The 23,552-nt window shown below is 41.0% G+C and overlaps 1 protein-coding gene across 2 annotated transcripts; it reads right to left on the bottom strand.

Moving 5' to 3' along the window:
- Positions 1–1,631: 1,631 nt before the first annotated feature.
- LOC144704590 (uncharacterized) lies at positions 1,632–5,139 on the bottom strand. 2 transcript variants are annotated; one of them, XM_078577061.1, is made up of 5 exons: positions 4,845–5,139; positions 3,272–4,208; positions 3,099–3,194; positions 2,100–2,236; positions 1,632–1,986 (listed from the first exon to the last, which is right to left on the bottom strand). In XM_078577061.1, the coding sequence occupies exons 1-5, from the start codon at positions 5,063–5,065 to the stop codon at positions 1,809–1,811; spliced, it is 1,569 nt and encodes a 522-aa protein (XP_078433187.1). In that variant the 5' UTR covers positions 5,066–5,139; the 3' UTR covers positions 1,632–1,808. The 2 variants fall into 2 exon arrangements, with proteins under 2 accessions (XP_078433187.1, XP_078433188.1); XM_078577062.1 differs by lacking the exon at positions 4,845–5,139 and adding an exon at positions 4,406–4,570.
- Positions 5,140–23,552: the final 18,413 nt, after the last annotated feature.

Genomic DNA, 23,552 nt, shown 5'->3' with positions numbered 1-23,552 from the left:
CAATTTGTGTTTTATGGTGCAATTAAGAGTATGAAATGTTGTTGGCACATAACAATATCAAAAAGACATCAAAAAATCCAAGATTCATGTCGGAACATTAATGGTAAAGATGTCTAGTTCTACCTTTATGACCAAGTTTGGAGAAGGAGAAAGAAATGATGGGCAGAATGGATCGAATTCTCATTTTGATATCAACAAAAATAATTGAGTTCACCTTTACAAGAATTGAGCATGAAGATCGCAAAAAATGAGTTCAGTAATATAGAGAAAATGACTGTAGATGTCCTGGTAGATTCACTTACCACTTATCATAAAACCCCAAAGTTTTATCATCCCACATTAACAAGGGCAAAGCTTTGTGTCCAATACTATTGATGGAAGCTTGTAGAGGCTGTGGGAAAGGGAACCACTAAAGACAGTATTAGAGCCTAGATGCAATCTGTAGGAAAAGATCAACCACAAAATTCATTCTTTCTACCTCCATTAACTTGCCTATACATATTTATGCTTTTGTACACAAGTAGAAGGTATTTAGCTTAGAAAGAACATGCAAGAGATAGATAGAGAACTAAGGACCTAAGTCAACTCCCAAAGTGAGAACCCTTATCATATATAGTAGAACTACCTCTCACCAGCTTAATTTGTTCATTTATCATTATGTTCGATCCTTCTGCTCCATTTATAAATATCTTTCGAGAATTTTCCATTGACACTTCCCAAGTAGTGTAGTAGAGAATTTATAATGATCCATAGCTAGAAAATCATGTAAAGTGTTTATGAGAAGGATGTTTTTGAGAAGTTTTAAGACCATAAGAATAATAAAAAGAGGATAACAGTACTTGTTAAGATCTCCATAGGGATTTTCTATCTAAATATACCACCTATAAGAAGGGTTTCATATTTAGAACTCTTTTTTAAGAATATTAAACACCCTAGAACATCATATTGAAAAATCTCTACTTAAACCCACTTTTTGTTCAACAACCGTTAAATATGATATACATCCAAAACCAAATTCACAACCATAAGAACGAAAATAAAATGTTAGTAGCAAAACCTCAGGTAAAAATAGAGACAATTGTGCAAGATCATCCAATAATCCTGAGAAAAAATCCTTGAGTACGAGAAAACATAATCGAATTTCCCTATTTCCCAGTGAGCATAGACTCAGCCCTCACCGCAGAAGTATCATAATGAGAGAAAATAGATGATGAAAATGATATAGACTTGAGAGCAGTATTTTCCATGTTCAATTTAACAAAAATGTAAACCAAAACTTCAAAAACAAAAACAAAAACAGTGGATTGCTCATCCAAACTTACAGAAAAACTCCATCAATAAAATGTCAAAGGCTTGAATATCCATAGTGTTCAACAAGGTTTACCCATTTCTAATGGCATGTGCATCATAGAGAGAGAAACTATCTCTTATGCACACAAAATCCAAGAATAGCAACGAAAGTCTGACCATTGAAAAAAGAGAAAAATAAAGGGTCGCTCCCCCTCAACTAGAGAGAGAAAAAACAGGGCCAGATGATCTAAACATTCGGAGAAAATCTCCATGAATAAAAAAGAGAACATCAATTTTGTTTCGACAAATGTTTACCCTGCTCTCATCACGGAAGCAAGATAGAGAGAAAAAACATATATCATAAAAATGGTAGACAAAATATGGTTGAAATATTTATGTACAAAATCTCAAAATGCCAATCAAAATCCCAACGAAAAACAAGTAAAACAAAAAAAATTGGATTCACCTAATTGAACCAGAATCCTTTTCCTTTTGCTTTTTAGATCATCCGGTTGAGATCATTCTCTTTTGTCTTCTTCTGGTTCATCTTCAAGAGTGAAGACGTCATTGTCATCAGATTTGATTTCTTTTCTCTCCTGATTGACCATCCCGACCTCTGCTCGTGGCTGCTCACTGGTCAACAGCTGCGTCTCTTCATTGTCGGCATCTTCCCCAAGTTCATGAGAATAGGCATATCTGCACCAAAACCACAAATTTATGCACAATTTTTTGGGAAATACACTTGTAAATAATAATATTATAACAGCCTTTCCTTTGGATGTCAGAGTTAAATGGATTTGAGAAAGGACCTTCGGGAATTTTGAGATGGGCCCCACAGATAGCTGATGACGCAGAGGAGAAAGAATGCAAGGATGTCCCAGAATGCAGTGATGATCCACGCGCTCTCCCACCTCTCACTAAAGACATCTGTCGCTTTGAAATAAACCTAAAAATTGAGACTTTTTTGTCAATTTCTTTTGGTAGAAAAATATGCATTCATTATGGAATATAACCTGAAGATAGAGAGAGAAAAATAGAGAGGTTTTGATCATAACCATGTTTTCACCTCATGAATTGACAGAGAGAAAGGAAAGTGGTTTTTCCTAAATTCTTTATCCATTTGTAGGAAGTGATAGAGAGATAAATCTGATTTTCCACCACCACATTATTTGCTAGATATGTAACTACTCCAATTACTGAGTTCCTTAATAACATATGAAAAAATGAGGAATAAAGATGAGTCAAAATCAATGAAGAGGATAGTAAATAGAGGCAAAATTTTGTTATCAGGGGAACAAGGAATACCGATACCCAGGTATTTCAACACCAAAGGGAAAAAAAATAATCTAAAAAATTGGCCAATTTCAGTCATCTACTATAGAGCAAGAGATTCTCGAATTACTGAACTATCCTTGTAAAACAATGAAAAAAAGGTGACAAATGCGATTCAAATCAATTAACAGGGCAATAAATGAGAGGCAATTCTTTATTTTATTTAAAAGTAGTAAAAAAGATTAAATTTAATTATTTTTATTTTAATTAGATAAGATAATAAATAAATAAATTCCTTCCATAGAACTTCAATGGAATAATTTTTATTTAGCATAACTCAATTTTTAGTAAAAAATAAATGAACCCTATGAGACATATTCCTATACCACTCAAAAAAGGAATAAAGATCAAACTAATAGATTAAGAAGGACGATAGAAAGACACAATAAAATGAAAAATCTTGCGAAACTTTCATGTCTGTTAATGACACAAAAATTCTCATCGACAAAACTAATAGAACATAAGCATATTGTCACCTCATATCCTATCCAGGCGACTGAGGCAATAACTGACACTGCTAGAGCATTGGTAAACTTTCTATAAACGTCCAACTTTGCAGAACTTCTCCTTGCCTGTGCATAAAAAAGAAAAAAATTGAAGAAAACAAAATACAGTAAACAACGGAGGACGTAATCTGAACTGAATTTACCTGCAACTTTTCAAGGGTACGTGACAAAGATGTGAAAATCCAAAGGATTAAAAATGCGTCCAAACATGCAGCTGGAAGGACAAGAAAAAGCCTAGCTTTCCCAGAAATCTCATTGATTGCCCCAACATTCTCCACAATATCAAGTGCTTCAGTCGCCAAAAAATAAGTTACCCCAAGGAGAAGCACCTTTGAAGTGAGCCCACCAAGAGTCGGAAGAACCACCCCATACCCCATGGACACAGTCAGAATCAGAATTCGGGAGATAGTCTTCCTCAAAGCCCCAACAGTCACAACACACAGAGTGATTCCCACAGGCCTTGTGCCGCCAACGTTAAAGTTTAAGTACTCAAAGTACCAGAGACACATTTCAAGCAAACCCAGACCAATAATAATACTTATATAATACTGAATCTGAAGCATGTCCTTCCAAAATCTAAAGCACTGTGCAGACCATACAACAGTAAGACTAACGTAGGCCAGAAGCATGAAGATATAAAATCTCATCAATGGAGCCATTCTGCCAGGGAGATAGCCCGTCGGGTTCTTCCACACAGTCTTGCCGCTCATTCTCAATCCCCTTAGTCTCGGATCGCAGGTGATGAAGAAGAGATTGTACATTCCTGTTCTAGTGATGTCTACAACTGTTTCCTCCATCTCTGTTGATGAGAGATTAGCGCTGAAGTATGTGTAAATGACGTATGGCCATGCCGAGTCAACAGAAGAAGGCTTCCTCAGTACTTCCCCTGGATGGCAGCCTTCAAATTTAGAAAGATCAGGGGTACAGCAAATGGCCTTTTGGCCCCCATATAGAGATCCCCCAATGTTATCCCTATCACCAGCTTCAAAAATAATGGCTTGTACCAATCCTGTACTGTGTTCCATTGGCAAATATTTAGAGGAAGCTTCCTTGCTCCTTGAAAAGGTAACGTGCTCAAACCTGGGAAATGATCACTGGATTCAGGCCAGAACATTAACTTAATGGTTCTAAAGATAGAAAATTATGGAAGAAAAATGGAGCTCAAGGTGACAAACAAAAAAATGATATCAATGCGTGATAGATTTCTAGATGAATTTGTATTTGCTTTTTTTTTTCTTGTGGAAACGAGAACAGAATTGATTGTCCAGAGTCCTTACCCACATTGAAGAGGAGATATTTGGAATCGAAACGTCAGTACAGCGAGATTCAGTTCAATTAAATGTTGAAGTGAGACCATTCAAATTAAAATATCTTTGATCTGGGTGGTTTTTGCCCCGCATCCAGATTCAAAAGCTTCCAATCCACGAAAAGGTCCCAATTCCTGACCCTTTCCGTTGCCGATTCATGAATTTTACCATAAACCCAGCATCTGAACCATGAAACGAATCACGAAAAAGAATCCCAGATAAATAACCCACGATTCATGAACCCAAAGCATAAAAAACAACGAAATTATGGCCATCATCCAAGTCCCAAAAAATAAATGAACAAATCGATATACCTAGAGAGAAAAAGAGAAAAAGAGCAACAATTTGATCTGTATCACAGCGAAAAACAAAAAAAAAACAGAAAAATAGTAACAATTTTTGTCAGTACCTAATAAAAGCCCTTCCATCATTTACTCCGGCTGGAACGTCTTCTCCGCCTGGATTTGCCACTGTCGACACAAAGATCCCCTCGCTGCCCCCAGCAAGAAGGTATGCATTACCGACTTCTCTAAACACATCTCCGCCGTAAACATGGATCGATGCCTCAACTCCGCCCAATACAATCGTTGCGAGAACGATCAACAACAACACAATCACATTCCGATCCATAGCTCAGAGATTGAACTCTCTCGAGATCAATCGATCGATCGATAGAGAGAGCTAGAGAGAGAAGTAGAGAGAGAGAGAGCATGGAAACTTGACACAAGGCAACGACTTTAAATGAACAAATATTTTTACTAGCATACCCTGTTTGTAATATTATTAAGGATGTGACCATTTTGTATACAAGAGAGCGTCGGCAGGGACCTATCGTTAATTTTTGTGGTTCAAAATTAAAAATAGAGAGTTTCTTTAAAACTAAGACAGTGTACCATTTTTTGGACGGTTTGGGACGGTTTTCGTCCCGTCCCAAACCGTCCCGTCCTAAAACTGCTCCTTCAAGAACTGTCTTTTCTAATTCATAGAAATTTTAAAATCTCATTAAAAAAATCATAAAATGAAAATATAGGACATTCGTCCCGCATTCCATCCAAGGCCTGAGGACAGGACGGTTTTTTCGTCCCGAAAAGAAAAAAAACTGTCACGGGAGAAATATCTGTCTCGTCCAACGTACGAGGCTCTGGACGGGACGGTTTTTGTCTTCGGGATGAAAATAGAGGGCATTTCAAAGGAGAGCCATAGAAGTAGGAATAATTTGTAAGGTAGTAGTTGGCAAATAAAATTGCAGATAAGAATTACATGTTACCCTTGATTAGTTGATCCTTGTTCTTATTTAATCAAAAAATAGCTAGGATAAAAATGAAAACTAGGAAGACAATAGTTTGGTAAAGGTTTGGTCCCCTAGAAAATCAAGGGCTGAGATGTATATTTAGATTGGTTTTAAAGGGCCTTACTGAGATATCTAGAATTAATCAACATAATGATTTGTAAAAATCACATTTTTTGCATAATCTTTCTAGAAAAGTCAATGTTGATGGTGCAGACAGATTGAACACGTCTCTGACCAATAGGCTACACAAAGGAACATATTATGAAAATGATGTTAAAGGTCTTTTAACTGCCTATGATTTTGTAATATCAAAATAGTAGAAATTCGAGAAATGGATAATTAATATATTATTTTCATATAGTTTCTAACTAATTTATGATTTTAAATTGATGCTATAAGAATTAAGAACCAAAAAAGTTATTGGGTTATCTATGATTGATTTCTGAATAGAATTCCAGGAGTGGAAATAAGAACAGATTAATCAGATATTTTGCATAAACTCAAACAAAAAAATAATGGTAATATCATCTTGTGCAAAAACCAGATGCCCCGCAATTTTTTTGATTTATTTATTTCATTATACACAAAGGCCTAGACTCTAGAAACACCTAGACAGCCCTTGGCGTGGTAGATCTCTTCTTATTCCTGATTAGTAGTATCACAGATCATTACATATCTTCCCTCCATTCACCGTCATGCCCTGGGATAAGGGTACCAAAGGAGAGGAGAGAGGTGGTGGAGCTCAAGGAGTGGGTTTCATGGGTCTTTTGATGGATTTTGATGGCTGACAAGCGTATCACATTTATGCCTTATTTTAAGTTCATTGAAATAAAGTCATATTGATCATTATTCTTGTTTGATATTATTAATGAAGTCCATGAATACATGAAGTGAATAACAAAATTTTGATGAGATCATAATACACTTATGACTAATCTTTAAATGTGTGTTATAAATATTCCTGTATAAAGGATACTTCAAAGATAGAATATCACTATCAAGTCTCAATCATATGACAAGTATGGTGGATCCTGTAGCTGTTAGTGTGGAGACATAAATGATAGATAGTGGGTGATCATTATGGAAAAGAAGTACAGTTAATTGAGGATGGGTCATCTGTATAAATCCCCAAATGCTTTTATTCCTAACTATCAATCATGTTGGTTCATGTCATGGTTGTGTAAGTGGTCATTAGATGGAGACACCAAAGACATCTAGTGGACAGATGATTCTGATTTGAGTATGACCTACAAGTACCTAATCATGGTATTCCATATATACTTAGCATCGATGCAGCAACAAGTCCACGAAGTTTTTTTTTCTCAAGGCGAGGTTATCTTCCCTCGGTATAAGAGGAGATTGAGTCAAGGAACACAATTTAGCTAAATCCAAGGACAAAGTATTTCAAATATCAAAAAATTTTGTTCTCTGGTGATTTATTCACCCATCAGTAAAAGGTAGAATGATTGTATAGGGTTTTATGGTTTTACATACCTAAATCCATGCGGGGAGTCTAGTGAAAATGATGGATTGTACATGCACGATAACCGGTAACAATAAGGTTCTATGAAATAGTTCACATAGTCCTTTGCACCTTCTAAAGAACATGGTGTAGCTAGGACCCTCACATGCAAGCAACTCGACCAATTGATCTGGTTAAATCAACTCATGATTAATTAGTATGTACGTTATGTATAGTTAATTAATTAATTTTTGGTAATAATAAGTTATTGGGATTTTTTGAGTTATTATCTAGTCTAGTACATGGACCAATAGGGTCACACGCAAAAGGTTTATTAGATGTTAGGAGATAAACTTGAATTCAGCTGTTTCATAAAATTTCCTACTAATCAATAGGGGAAGCCCCAAAAAAATCTCACCCATGAAGTCTTTAGGTGCTCACACTTCTCCCTTCTCTTCTAGAGTACTCTCCCGCTATTTGTATGTAAGTGATATGGTGAGAAGATCTTCACAAATATCACGCGTTCTTGTTCAAGGAGTATAGAAGATATTCTCAAAGAGACTAAATCAAGGAATTATTTGATTGCAAATTTGAATCCTCCAAAATTCATTAGGTGATGCAATGATTTCTTTCATTTTAATTTTTGTTTTGATACTTTTTGAATTTCCACAGTGTGAATCATTTCAGATTAACTCATCTACTTAAGTAATTTATATGATGTCCACTGAACCTGGTGTGTGTGATGCATGAGTATACTTTGGACAATCATTACATATCATTAACAACATCTAACATACGTTATAAAAAAGATTATAGATATTTTTAATAGATATTTGTGCTCCTATAAATAGGTCGAGACACCAAAACATGAGGGGCTAGGCTACATTTTGTACCTCAAAGTAAAATTTATTAAAGCAATCCCTTTGTATAGTTTGTCAACTATGCAATACTCCTTGGGTAACTTAAGGCATGGTCAACTATTAAACACCATTAGAAGCTTTTCTTTATGATATTTATGCTACCGAGGCAAAAGAGTTAATTGCATGAATCAGCCCAGTTCTTTTGGTATTATACCATCCATGGATTTATACATATCACTTTGGTCAACTATCAACTTAAATTTTACCCATTACCTCTCAGGGTATGAAAACATGGTTACACAAATATCCTGCAACCAGGAATGCTTTGGACACTCATTCATAAATGTGTAATCATTATAGTATGATCTTTCTATAATTTGGTTACTATTTTGCATATTCATAGACATAATTACAAATATGCACATTGATAATAATGAATATGAATGGAATTGATTAATTTGGACATATTTAAAATGCATTATTTAAAAAACTAACTTGGTGGTTTTTGATAACCTATCTTTTGCATGTATAATCATTGACTCAATCCTAATTATCTTCCTCATATTATCGATTTACGAATTAGTGCATTCACTTGATTGTTTCTTAAAGAACATAAGAACACACACTACATTGGTGTACATTTTTTAAAGGTCAAAAATAGTTAGACCCTATCATCGAGAAAGAATAAAGGAGGGGGACATTTTGAATATAGGAATTGATTTGATTGTGAGATTATTGTACTCTTAAGGAGGCGTGACATGCATGGTCCTTGTCAATCATGTCACAAACCCTTTGCCCTTTACCTTTGGTTAAATATGTGCGGTCATTTGACCATCTTTACTACAGAATTCTATCATCATGCCAATGCAACCTACTACATTAAACCACAAGAATTAGCCCATTATTCTTGAAATAATGAAAAACCCTAGTTAAATTAAATGTTCTTACTTACTAAATACACTTATTTGTAAACATGAAGTTGAAAAATCTGAAAACTTCCAACAAAAAATTATAGTGACTCAAAAAATCAAAAATAATACCTAACTCAAATTTCTGGATGACATTATATATCTCCTCATCTTAAAATAATATGAAATTGGAAATAATATGTGTGTGCACGACTAATACAAAATTTTAAAATCAGATAAATGATAGCGTGTATTATTTCTGATGGAAATATATGTGGCTGGCAAGCCAATCACACATTTCACATCTCATTCCATATTCATTAATACAACATATTCATTATAGTCCACGTGTGATGCTTATAATGAAGTCCATGAATACATAATCGGACTTAGTGAATTATGATGAGATCATAATTCAGAGATCACTAGTCTTTAAGCATGTATTCTAAACATTCATATTCAAAGGATACTCACGAAGGACATCAAAGTATCCGGATAGAATAGCGCTATCTAGCCTCACTCATATGATGAGTATGGCTGGTCGCGTAGCCATTGGTGTGGAGACACTAAGGATAGATAGTGGATGCTCTTTAGTGGAAAGAGTTCACTGAATTGATCCGTACAAATTCCTAAATGGTGTTATATTTAATTGTCAATCAGGTCAATTCACTTCATGGTTGTGTAAGTGGTCCTTAGACTTGAGACACCAAAGGCAATTTGTGGATGGGCGGTTGTACTTTGACAATGGCCAACAAGTCATGGGATTCTAAACAGTCTTAGTTCAGATACATCAAGAAGTTCACGAAGATGATTGAGTGGTCAAGATGGGATCATCCACCCTCGGTATAAGAGGTGACAACTCAAGGAAGATGATGCGATGAAGTCCTTGGCCAAGGCAGTGAAATATCAGAGAAGAGTTATCTAATGATTTCCAAATGCATTAGTACTAACTCAGATGACCGATTAGGGTTTGACAGTTGACCATAACCTAAGTTGTCCAAGGAGCATCCAATGTATGAGGGATAATACATACAGGTTCCATGAGTGAGTCGATATACACTCCTTTGTATCTTTTAGAGCACAAGGTGTAGTTTGGCACCCCACATGTTGGAGACTCGACCTATTGATTGGGTTAAATCGATCCGACACTAATTAATCTATATGTTGATATATTTAATTAATTTGGAAGGCCAATAAAGGTTAGTGGCCAGTGGAGTCATTAACTAGACTGATACATGGGCCTAGAGGGTCACACGCAAATGGTCTTTTGGACGTCGAAAGATGTACTTAAGTTTTGGGGGTTTTTATGAAAAATACCCACTTAGTATAAATAGGGGAAGGCCTTGAACAAAATCGACCAAGGCCTGAATTGTTCAGGGGCTTTCCCCTTCTTCTCCCCTCTCCCAACACCCCTCTCCATGCCCGATGCGATCGGAACGACATAACGACGACGGTGGAGGTGGAATGGGGCTCATCAATGAGGAGGATATTCAACGTGCCGAGGATCGCGTGGATACATCTAGAGGCTGCACACTTGAGCACCTCGACTTGTCTCACTTCGGGATTGAAGAAATCACGGATGCAAATCCGTGCAAAGGTACTTCATTTCAATGATTTTATAAATGCCGTTATGATTCCGTTCAATGCTTCCGCTGTAGAATGTTTCCACTTATTCATCCATGTCAAGGCCTTTAGAACCCAACAATTTCATCACTAAAATGCCTAAACTGATAATAAATCTCATTTTTGTAAGTAACTGACTTCATGAAATCAGAGAGAGAGAGAGAGAGATAAAGAACTTTCGACTTTGTACTCTTATAATATTTCCTTTCTCTTTGCTAGGTTCCATCATGATTAATCGTCTGAGATGAGAATCACACAGTGGAATAAAAAATGAATCATATTTTATAATTTTTGCATTGATATTTATCTTTTAGGAATTAGTGTCTTTTTTTAATTACAAGGTTTTTTTCATAAATTCATAAAACTTGAGTAGACTACTTGATGTCTAATGAACCTTATGTGTGTGACCCTCTAGGCCCATGTATCAGTCGAGATAATGACTCTCTAAACTTAGTAACTCTTAATGGGCGTACCCAACTAATTAATGCCATCTAACATACGGATCAACTAATTTCTGATCAATTTAACACATTCCATTGGTCGAATTGCCAACATGGGAGGTGCTAAGGTACACCATTGCTCTTGAAGGTACAAGGGGTTCATCAATCCTTTAATAGAAATTTTATGTCATTGGTTTACCTATATATATAATCCCTCATCTGTGTGACATTCCTAGAATGATTTAATGTTGGGTTTTCTTAGGGCTTCATTCATCATATAAACCATAAAATGCAACATAATTAATGTAAATAAAATTTAAACAATTGACTAAAACATCAATGATTGATCATATAAACGTTGAGCCAAAACATCGATTGTGATATTATTACCTTGAGATGAACTTGTTCCACTCTTTACTTGCTCCGAATGAGATTTTATTCAAGTCATTCATGTGCTTGACCTATAGGTGTATCCAAACAATCCATGCTTTTTTGCATCCACTCTTCAGTTTCTCCAATGCTCCTTGAAGATCTAGTAGGCCTTCTCACCATCAAGACTCACTCAATATATGAAGAAGAGAAGGAAGGGGGGAGGGGGCACCCAAGTCTATCTGGCCTTTTAGGTGCCCCCTTTATATATACCTATTGAAAGACATTCCATAAAAGTCCTTATCATTTATGATCGGGACCATTATTTAACCATTTACCCGAAAAGTCCACAGATCTTATGTGTATAACCTTCTAGGCCCATTTATGAGTCCAATCAATAATTTTAATAGCCTACAAAACATTTATTGGTCAACCTTATTAATTAACTATATAAACATAAAGATAAATCAAATAAGAATTGATTTAATACAATCAATAGGCTAAGTTTCCATCCTTAGGGTAAGAAGGTACACCTCGTGCTCTAGAAGATACATAGTAGTGAGTGATTGAACTCTATCATGAAACATTTACCATTGTCAGTTTCCATATATGCAAAATCATTCTTCTGTGCAAGACTCTTGAATGTGTTAGGGTATGGTTTTTCATCTAACCCTAATCTGTTATTCCAGTTGGCATTAGTGTGTAATCAAGTTCATTACATAATGCCTTCCCTTAGATCTCCACTATCTGGGCTAAGATTGTAATGAATCTTCTTCTTTGAGTCAATCTCCTTATATACTGAGGATGGACAATCCCATCTTACCAATCAATAACTTCAAATTATTCTTGATATGTCTGAGTTAAGATTGATTTGAATATTTTGACTAGGGACTCTGATAACTTGCAAATTAACATCATTAATGGATGAATTTTACATTATATTTATGTGTTTTAATGACTATATTTGCATGTTATCATATAAAATAAAGATAAATGACTTATACTTTGATTTTATTATCATTTCTAATTTTTTATCATTTTTACATGGAATTTAACCTCATTTCAGTGAATAAATAATTCTTTCAGGGCCTTAAATACTTGGTTTTCCTAATTTTTAAGGAATTTTTCCATATTTTTATATAATTTTTTTATCATTATATAGCCAAGAAATGATTTTTACATATTTAATTTATTGGGCATTTATAATATATTTAAATATTTACCAAGGGGCATCCACGTCATTCGCCCGAAATTCGGGCGAATAAATGGATGTATTTATTTAAATAAGAATAGAGAGAGAGAGAGAATGAGCGTTATTGGCTCATTATGGCATCGCAAATCGCGATGCCATAACGAACCAATTATAGATCATAAATAATCTATGTGGCACACAAGGCAACCAAACGTTTATATATATATATATATATATATATATATATATATATATATATATATATATAGAGAGAGTCGTTAGCGCGTGCCATGCACGCGCTAACCGACATTTCTTTTAGGAATCGATGCTTTACAGCGTCGATTTTCTGCGTACACGCGGAAATCGACGCCGTAAATCAATAAAAAAAATTAAACGATAAGCTCACCGCCGTTTTTTTTTATTGAAAGACAAGTCAAAAATTGCGGCTACCGATGGCGCACGTGGGTCAAATAATGCGGCTGTACGATTAAAAATATATATAAAAAAAGAGGGAGAGTCTTTTGTTTTTTCTATTATTTTATTTCAGGGTGACGTGGCTTTTTCCTGGCCATTTAAAAAGAAGGAATAATCTCCAATGATTGTGGCGGCGGACGCGGACAACCATATGTCAGATCGCAATCCAAAACGTGGGAAAATGAGGAAATAATGTGGCGGCCAATCAGGAGATGCCATTTCCGAACTTGTTGGAGGAGAGATAAATTAAATCCGACGGTCTAGATTTATCAATAGTAAAATGCCAATATCTAGAGATCTAGATGTCCGATTGGGCTGAAATTTTGAGGGTAGGTTCTTCCTTTCTCCCTCTACAATCCAGACGGTTGGATCTTTAAATGGAGGTCTGATAATGGGTGAAAATGACTTTTTGAAGCTCTCTCCAAGGATTTGGCCAAGAAGGACACAAGGGATGCTTTGGAAGTCAACAGTTCTTGATTCTGCACTCAAAGTTGTAAGTTTTTTATTTGTATTTCAATCTTCTTCTTGAACGATTCTAAAACGCCAAGGCATGGGCGAAATGTACATGCCCTAGAAGTTTATTGGGTTAAGGAAAAGAGGTTCAATGTGTAGGTGGCAATGGATCCATGTCAACTACCATGATGGTATTCCCAAGCATCTTCTTTGCGTCTGAACTCGGATCGAGCTGAAACTGGTACCATTGGAATAGACTCAAAGATCGCCTCAAACGGATCAGTATAGCTCGTTCTGGAGAAATTTGAACTACAAAGGTAATTTTTCATTTCCGATTTTTATTTTTCAAAATTTGAACGTTCAGTTTTAATTGTTCGTCTCGGGACGAAGAATCTTAAGGTACGTTCAGTTTTACATTTCGTATATTTTTTTCATGTGAAATCTTCGTTTTATTCATCGTTCGCCGAAAAAATCAGAAAAAATGAAGAGCGCGGCCCGCAATCCCATGCGGGCCGCTGAGTCAGCGGCGGATCCTAGCTGGCCGCCTGACGTGTCACGCACGTCAAGCAGCCAGCGGGACCAGCTGAGCCCCACATCTGACGTGCTTAACACCTCAGCTGTGGGTTGTCTGGATATTATCCCACGTGTGTCCATCCACGCCGTCGATAGCGACAGCCTGGATGGATTTAACGACAGGGAAAAAACAAAAAACAAAAAAAAAGCGAATTTAAAAAAAACCTAAAAACTTCCCGTTCTTGCGCCGTCGTCCACCATCATTACGGCGGGTGAAATTTGTCCACTTAACCAGACCGTTGGTGTCGACAGGTGTCGCACCACGGACGGTCCGGATGGTGGACCCACGGTGGACATCCCAGTAGTTCAAAAAATTGGACCGTTGGCGGTCAAGTTACCGCCAACGCCGCCCAACTTTTTTTACTATTCCACTCTGTTAGACGACAAAAAAGCATTAAATGCCCTATCCTCGTCATCGTCGCCTGATATTTTTGACCATTCTCACCTATCTCTTCCGTCCGATCTACCGAGAGACCACCCGAGAGAAGGCTGCGATGCAGCCACGTCTTCGGGTACCCACCACCCCCGCAGCCTGAACGCCACGTCACCTGAGTCAATCCCAGTCGACTCTGTCGACTGGGATGTCTCAGCACGCGCCCAACGTTCCAGTAAAGGCCGAGTCGATCTGATCGACTCGGCATCTACTAGCTGAGTCGACCGGGTCGCGAACGACCGACTTGACCCGGTCGACTCGGTGACTCATCAACGAGTCAACCTGGTCAGGAATGACCCGGTCGACCCATTCGATCAGGTCACGCGGGACCGAGTCAACTCGGTCATCATTGACCGAATCGACCGGGTTGACTCAGCCCCTCGTCGACCGAGTCAACCGGTCAACTTGGCCAACATCGACCGAGTTAACCGACCAACTCGGCCAACGTCAACCGAGTCAACCGGTCGGCCGCCGACCATCCGATCCCTACCGACCCCTCGGTCACCACTGACCACATGGTCCACGTTGACCATGCGGTCAACGTTGACAAAATGGACAACGTCGACCCAACGGTCAATGTTGATCAAACAGTCAATGTCGACCAAATGGTCAATGCGGCCCAAACGGTAAACGTCGACCACTCGGTCAATGTCGGCCAGACGGTCAACGTCAACCCAATGGTCAACGTCAACCCAATCGACCAACCGGGGAATGTTGACCAAAGGGTCAACTTTGACCAAACAGTCAATGTTGACCAAATGGTCAACGTTAACCAAGCGGTCATTATTGACCACACGGTTAACGTTGCAAAAATGATCACCACCGATCACGATGCTACTATTGACCAACCGGTCAGCGTTGACCAACCAGCTAACTTGAGGCGGGACGATCGTTTTGATACTATGGACAGCGTTGACCAACAGAGTGATTTGGTCAACCATGGTACCGCATTCACCTCCACACCTTCACATCGTCCGGACCCGAGAGACCATGTCCACCCTAGCCCGGTGAACGAGGCCCCCAAGCCGGTCACTACTAACGGTATAGAATCACTCCCGAGTATGACTTGGGCAGCGAGGGTGGCGGGCGTCACACATACACCACCCACTACCTCACTCCCAAAGCCTACTCTTCCCCCTCTTTATGATAACTCGATCCCCCCTAGGGGTTATATTGACACAAAGGGTGTTCGCTTGGTTACCTTCTCCAAGGAGGAGGTAACACGTATGGCAGCGCCGTTTGCCTACATGCTGATAGGGCGGTTCGCGACGAAGCGGCCGCTCATCGATGACATCACGAGAGTATACGCAGCACCCGACAACTTCCTTGGATCGGTGGTCATTGGAGCACGGAATCATCGGAGTGTACTCATTCGCTTCAAGCTAGAGGATGACTTTCGATGGGCCTGGAGCCGTACGACATGGACGATCAAGGACTCCACGATGCATACCTTTCGCTGGGTGGCCGAGCAGTCAGGGAACTCATGTGATGTTTCTCCCCATTCCGTCCCAGTGTGGATAGGCTTTCCTGGCCTGCGACCACATTTGTTTACACCCGGGGTTTTAGAATCTCTAGCTAGTACGGTCGGCACTTTCATACGAGCGGACAAAGATGCCCAACTTTTTAGCCGTCCTGGATATGCCCGGGTATGTGTCGAGGTCGATCTTCTCGCCCCTCTACACCGCATGATACTGATCCGAAATGGGGATGAGATGATCCGGCAGACAGTAGTATATGAAAACCTCCCGCGGTTTTGCACACACTGCATTGTCTTAGGACACACCCTACATACATGTCGCCAAAAGGTGACACAAACCACCACCACGGAGGAGGAATACCTCCCGTCCTTGGCCTACGATGATTATATTGCAGCCGCTATCTCCGACACCCAAGGGTGACGCGCGAAACCGCCTCCAGGTTCTCGACCTGTGGTTACATCGGTGCAGCCCACTGTTGCACCACCCCCGCCCCCACGACCCAGCAGGCCCACCAAGCCCCCAATGGCTAAGCCTGCCCCTGCCACTTCCCAGTGGGTGAGGAAGGGTACTGAGAAGCGCCCCAAATCCCCATCACGCACTAGAGTTCCCTCCTCCAGCAAGGGTAAGGAGGTTAGCGAGGACATGCGGACCTCGAACTCTTTCGCCCTACTGATGGTCCCCGATGGCCCCGAGGCTAGCATCACCTCTTCCCCCACCCGATCTATCGCCCCTCCTCGATCACCTGCCCCGCTCCCCACGCCTTCTTCTGCCACACCTATCGCCTCGCTATCCTCCCCCTCACCACGTCCTTCCTACACTCCCACACACAACCCCTCTTCTTCTTCCCACCTTGCTCCCGCATCCATCCCACCCCCCCTACATCACCCCCCGCACTCATCCCCACCACCCCTCCCGCACCCGCTCCCGCCATCCCCACTACCGGCCCCGCACCCGTTCCCGCCCGCTCACCATCCGCACCCGCTCCCGCCCCCTCCCTCACCCCTCCACACCCTCCACGTCCTTCCCCCCCACACCCGCCCTCCACCCATCGCATATTCCTTCTGAACAAGTGGAACGCTTTACAAACTGTCAAGCCCCTTTCACTAGCTCGGAGGACAGTGCTAGTAGTACTAGCGGTCGGGATTCCACCGGCATGGAGGATTATATTTCCCTCTCTGAGGACTCGGATGTGGATATCCCTCCTGGCTCGAGACGCCGTTCACATGCATCACCCCCACCTTCACGCCGCACGTACTACACCCGATCTCGAGTGCGTCACGCGAGCCGATAGACTTATGATTCCAAGTCTTGTTTGGAACTGTAGAGGGATAGGTAACCCTCTCACCCAAACCCATCTACTTACCCTTATTACTAAGCATAGATTAGGCATCGTGGGGCTACTAGAGCCGATGCTTACATCGGATCAATCCCCAACCATCACGAGGAAACTTGGGATGGATCATGCTTACTGCCATCCATCAAATAAACTCTGGCTTCTTTGGAAGCGAGATTATTCGATCGCACTCTTTGCCGAAGGAACACAATACGTCACTTTTGACGTGCTATGCTCCCCAAAGCCTTATCTACTTACCATTGTGTATGCTCCGCATAGACACACTGAGCAGGAGGCCCTCTGGGAAGAACTCGCCCGCCATATTCACTCTCACTCGCAGCTAGTTGAACTCCCTTGGTTTATAGCCGGAGATTTCAATTGCATACGAGACATTAGCGAGCGCAAAGGGGGCCGCCCTCCTCGGCTACGCTATATGCAAGCCTTCAATGATTTTATTCACAACACTTCATTAGTGGAACCCCCTACCACCGGGGAGAAGTGGACTTGGTGCAATGAACGCCAAGCGGATGCGCGTATATACGAACGGCTTGACCGTTGTTTCACGAATAGCTCCGCATTGATGCAGTGCACTCTCACGGTAGAGTTCCTTCTGAGACTTTACTCGGACCACACACCGATTCTCCTCCTCTCGGATTCGAGTCATCGGATCCGCCGCCCCCCATTTCGCTTCCAAACCTGTGGTTAGAGCATAGTGATTTCCATAGATATGTACGTAGTCATTGGCACAGTTCCATTTCTACGTCACCTATGAAAAAATTTAGTTACCGTCTGCGCAACCTCAAGTTCCACCTCAAATGGTGGAACCGCCATGTCTTTGGACACGTCCATTCCCCAGTAGAGGAGCTTAAACGAAAATTGGTTGATGTCGACCGACACCTACAGGAGTGCTAGACAGATGACATGGGGGAGCGACAACTACGACTTAGAGAGCAGCTAGAGGATGCTATGCAACGATAGGAGATTTTTTATCTCCAAAAATCGCGCATCCAATGGCTGCGAGAGGGTGATAGGAACACACGTTTCTTTCACGCCTCGATCCGTCACAGAGCCCGCCCGAACTATACGACCCTCCTCGAGACGCATGGCCAGGACCCTATCCAGCTAGCAGGTGCAGGCGTGGAGTACTATCACTCCCTCCTCTCCTCGCAGCCCACTGTTATGAGCGAGGATATTCTCACCTCCATCCCCCCCTTAGTGACCAACCAGGAAAATGCACTTTTGCTAGCTACCCCGACGCGCGCGGAGATCAAAGAGGTAGTGTTCTCCTTGGGCCGTAACAAAGCCCCATGACCCGATGGCTTCACTACAGAATTCTATACGGCGTGCTGGGATGTGGTAGGCACCGACTTGGTCCTAGCTATCAAGGAAGCGTTCCAACGTAAAGTCTTCGCAAAGAGTTGGAAATCCACTTTTTTGGCGCTTATCCCCACTTCCTTCCGTGACTTTCGTCCGATCAGTCTTTGTAATGTATGCTATAAAGTTGCATCAAAGATCATTACAAACCGACTTGGACGCTTCCTTGATAGACTTATCTTGCCAGAACAGTGTGGCTTTGTCAAGGGTCGACAGATCCATGACAGCATCACACTAGTACACAAGCTAGCCCAGTCGATAGACACTCATATTCTGGGCTCTAACGTCATCATCAAGCTTGATATGGAGAAAGCCTTTGATCGAGTTGAGTGGAACTTCCTCCTCGAAGTGTTGCGCCGCTTCAGATTCACGGATGCTTTCATCGCACTGGTCGATGCTTGCATCAGGGAGAATCACTTCTCCCTCTTGATGGATGGAAATTCTACTGGCTTTTTCACGGCTACGCGGGGACTCAGGCAAGGTGACCCTATCTCACCCATCCTCTTTATATTGATGGAGGAGGTCTTTAGCCGATCGCTCACACGGGCGATCAACCAAGGCCTCATCCAACCGTACTTTACAAAGAGGGGTTGCCTGATCATCTCTCACTCCTTATTTGTTGATGATGCCATCATGTTCCTTAATGGATCTAAAAAATCCATCAAGAAATTTATGAGTGTCCTTACAGCGTACGAGCAAGCCTCCGGCCAACTCGTCAACGCTTCGAAGAGCAGCTTTATTGTGGGCCCGTCCACCACTATGAGGTGCTCTGAGATCATTCAGCACTCCACACGATACTCACGAGGACAGCTTCCATTCGACTACCTTGGATGCCCTATCTTCCTTGGCCCTGCTCGTCATCATTATTTTGATGTCGTGCTAGGCAAGCTAAGGAAGAAACTGGAGGGATGGAAACTATGTTTCCTCTCCCCTGGAGGCCGCATCCAACTGATACGACATGTCCTCATGAGTATCCCGCTACACATTTTGGCGGTCCACTCACTATCACTTACGGTTCTCCGCTCTGTCGAACGCCTATGTGCACGCTTCCTATGGTCTGGTCATTTCGAGGGGGAGCGACGTCACCATTGGGTTTCTTGGGAGAAAGTGTGTTGGCCGACGCTCGAAGGGGGTCTAGGGATCAGACGCCTCTCAGATGTCCAAGACATGCTTCAAAAGAAACTGGTATGGCATATGCGTACCACCCACTCCCCATTGGGGAGTTTCATCTTAGCTAAATACAAAGAATGGGCCCAACGCGAGCTTGATATTCAGGGCACCAAGCGATGGCGGACATGGCAACGCCACTGGCTTGAGATGAGTCACGTGACCTGTTGGCACATCGACCGAGGCGACATTAGCGCTTGGTATGATACCTGGCATGCTGATGTGGCGCTCGCCTCTCATCCTCAGTTCGTACCACACAGTGTGCACCTCACAGTGGCCCAGTTGCTTAGAAGCAACACACCACACCTATGGGAGCAGCACGGCCTTCCCTTGGCCACTTTATCCGAGGTCCAGACTACCCCTCTTAACCTTAGTCTTGATTGTGCCATCTGGACACTCACACCCCAGGGAGCATACACGTGTCGTTTCTCGTGGGAGCATTTCCGTGTGAAATCTCCATCACAGCACTGGGGTCAGCGCATTTGGCATCCGATGATCCATACACGTGTCTCCTTTTTCCTTTGGAGACTCCTCCACCGAGGCCTCCCGACTGACGACCGAGTGGCTCGGATAGGCTGTTCTCTTAGTTCGCACTGCCAATGCTGCCCCACTCTCCCGCGCACAGAGACGATAGATCATCTCTTCTTCCATAGTGAGACAGCAGTGGACTGCTGGCGTCTCATCACCGACTGTCTTTGTCCTTTGACACCGTCTGAGTGTTTCAGCAAGTTTATCCTCTCGCCAACTCGCTCTACACGGAGCCCCATCCTCCCCATCACCATAGCTTATCTTCTATGGGAGATTTGGAAAGGGAGAAATTCATCTCGTTTTGCAGGTACACCTATGCGAGCTGAGGACATCAAGCGTCGAGTTCAGCTGTGGCTTCGACGCATTCAGCCTCTCCTCACACCGCGAGACAGCCGATCACCACTTGCATGCAACCTCCTCCGCTCTATTGGCATCCCGGTGACCCCCCTCGCTACCCACATCCAGTATCGAGTAGTTTATTGGCTCCCACCGCCAGTAGGCTTTCTCAAATTGAATGTGGATGGTGCGGCGAAAGGGAACCCAGGGCTAGCAAGGGGTGGAGGTGTCCTCCGCGATCACACAGGGAGCCTCCTTCTTGCCTTCTCTTCTTTTTATGGCGTACAAACTAATACAGTAGTCGAGGCTATGGCGATACGTGATGGTCTCCTCCTCTGTGAGGAATGGAACCTTCATAATATCGTCATGGAATCGGACTCACAGATATTAGTTGATATGTTTCGTGCAGGCACATGCTCCTAGTGGCGACTACGTCGAGGGTGGAACGACATCATGCGGTGCCGCTCGCGTATCGCGTGCTTTCGTCATCAGCTGAGAGAGGGAAACCAGACAGCTGATGCCCTCGCCAACCATGCGGTACACGCTCGCACCCACTCCACTCTTTTCTATTCTTGGCAGGAGCTTCCGCCCATGGCCCGAGGATGTCATCGGCTCGATCGTCTTGGCTTGCCCTCCCTCCGCATATGCCGCCTCCTCGCGACGCCTGGCCCGCGGGATTGGAGGATCGCCTGGAGCGCTGGGGTACGAGGCGTGGACCGCGCCCGCCTCGACTAGAGCGCCACTCCGCCCACTCCGAGCACACATGACGAAGACGACGAAGAACCACACCGACTAGAGCGCCACCAAGCGCTACAATGACCTCGTGGAACCGCTCCGGAGAAACGACGACGAACACACTTCCTCGAGCGTCCGCGAGGTATCACTCATGTATCTTTTCTTTTCCCTAACTATGGGCGTGGACAAGTGGGATCCGAGTGTAATTGGGATATATATACTCGATCCATGCCCACAAACATTGAAAAACACTACACTCTACAAATAAAAACCCCTTGGGTGGCATCCAAGGCACGGCTGGATCGGACTACAGGCATAACCCCAGGGTTGGACGTACCCGGCACCGTGATTTTTGCCATTAAAAAAAAAAAAGAATGAAATTAGCACTTCATTTTGATTCCGATTGAAGATCTGATTTTTTATCCTTAATTCTAAATCAATTTAGAACATTCCTGAATCATTAGATTTTTAATTTAGGGTTGGAATTCATCTTTTCCCCAAATTCTTCACTTTCTCTCTCTAGGTTAATTTGTCTACTTTCTCTCTCTAGATTTCAATTTTTATTGTTTAGGAATTTAATTTAATATATAAAAACCTAAAAATAAAATTTGATTCGAAAATTCATCCATCTTGAAGTCCAATTTAAAAATCCCTTTCTTGATTATTTAATTCCCAATTTTAATTCATAATAATTGTCTTAACATTTTATAATAATTGGGAAATTAATAATCTGAATTAATCTGATTTTAAAATTGAAATATTCCTATCTTGAGCTTTCTGACCGAAAAATTTAAAATCAAAATTAAGTCTTACTTGATTTTGATTAATTAAAAACATTATTAAGCATAATTAAGATTTATTCGTTGCAAAATTAATTCATCTTTGAATTAATTCATTGAAATTGGATAAAATTCTCACTTGCTGCCTCCCTGTGGTTCGACCCCTTACTTGCTCTATATTCCATATTTAGTATTTAAGGGAAATTAAAAATTTTATTGTATAAGTCTAAATCCAAAATCAACGACATATTTACGTGCATTTTTAGGCTTATCATAAACGATATTAAAAATATAGCCTCCCAACACAAAATGTCATAGGTAAAAGGACTAATTATACAACCATTACACAAATCAACTTGATTGATGTTTAGATATGATATAATTTAGGGATTCCTAGGGATGAATTCAGGAAACTCTTTCTGAAAGAGTAACCATTGTATGGACATGATCTGCACTAATATCCACATGATCTGTCTTACTTTTCATATAAGTAGGATGAGGTAGTACGTCCCGTATAGTTCATTGTTCATCTAAAGTATACTTAAAGAAGAATCTTGAAAAATACACATTTGGAGACTAATGAATGATCATTATGCTCTCATTATAATTTACTAATTCATTCGATGTATCCAGGGACTTCTGATAAACATCACATGATAATAATAATGAATAAATAATTATTTTAATTAACTTATAATGGTATGGCAGTGTGATTGGCTTGCTGGCCATATAAAATCCATGACTTTGGGCGTTATTAACTATCAAACCCTAATTTCCCATCCTTGTTGGGAATTATAAATTGGGAAAAAAAATTAAAAATCTTAGTGATGTTTCCACTGTCTTTTGTAAAAACTTCATTGCATCATCTTCTTGAAGTTTTTACCTCTTATACTAGCTTTACAACAACATCAATTTTGTGTGCTTTTTTTCTCACATCCAAGGCAAGATTATTTTAAATATCATGATTAGGGGCTCGTAGGTCATACTCAAAATCCAATTTTCCATCTATAATGACCACTTACAAAAACCATGACATGAATCAAAGTTGTCTTTCGCTAAAGAGCACCTATTATGTGTCATTATTATCTCTACACAAATGGTAATGAGCTCAACCATTATCATCATATGAAGAGTAAATAGTGTCATTCCATCTATCTATGTTGATGTCCATCATGATTATCATATGAATAGGAATATAAGTGATAACGGTAATAAGATCTCATCATAAATTTTTTTTCATTACATATATCATTGGACTTAATTATAAGTATCTCACATGCATAATGAAGAATTTGATTATATGCAGACA

This window comes from Wolffia australiana, chromosome 6, assembly GCF_029677425.1.
Source record: "Wolffia australiana isolate 7733 chromosome 6, ASM2967742v1".
In the NCBI taxonomy this organism is placed as follows: Eukaryota; Viridiplantae; Streptophyta; class Magnoliopsida; order Alismatales; family Araceae; genus Wolffia; species Wolffia australiana.
The sequence above is the reverse complement of the archived record's forward strand: the minus strand, read 5'-3'. Positions and strand labels throughout refer to the sequence as shown.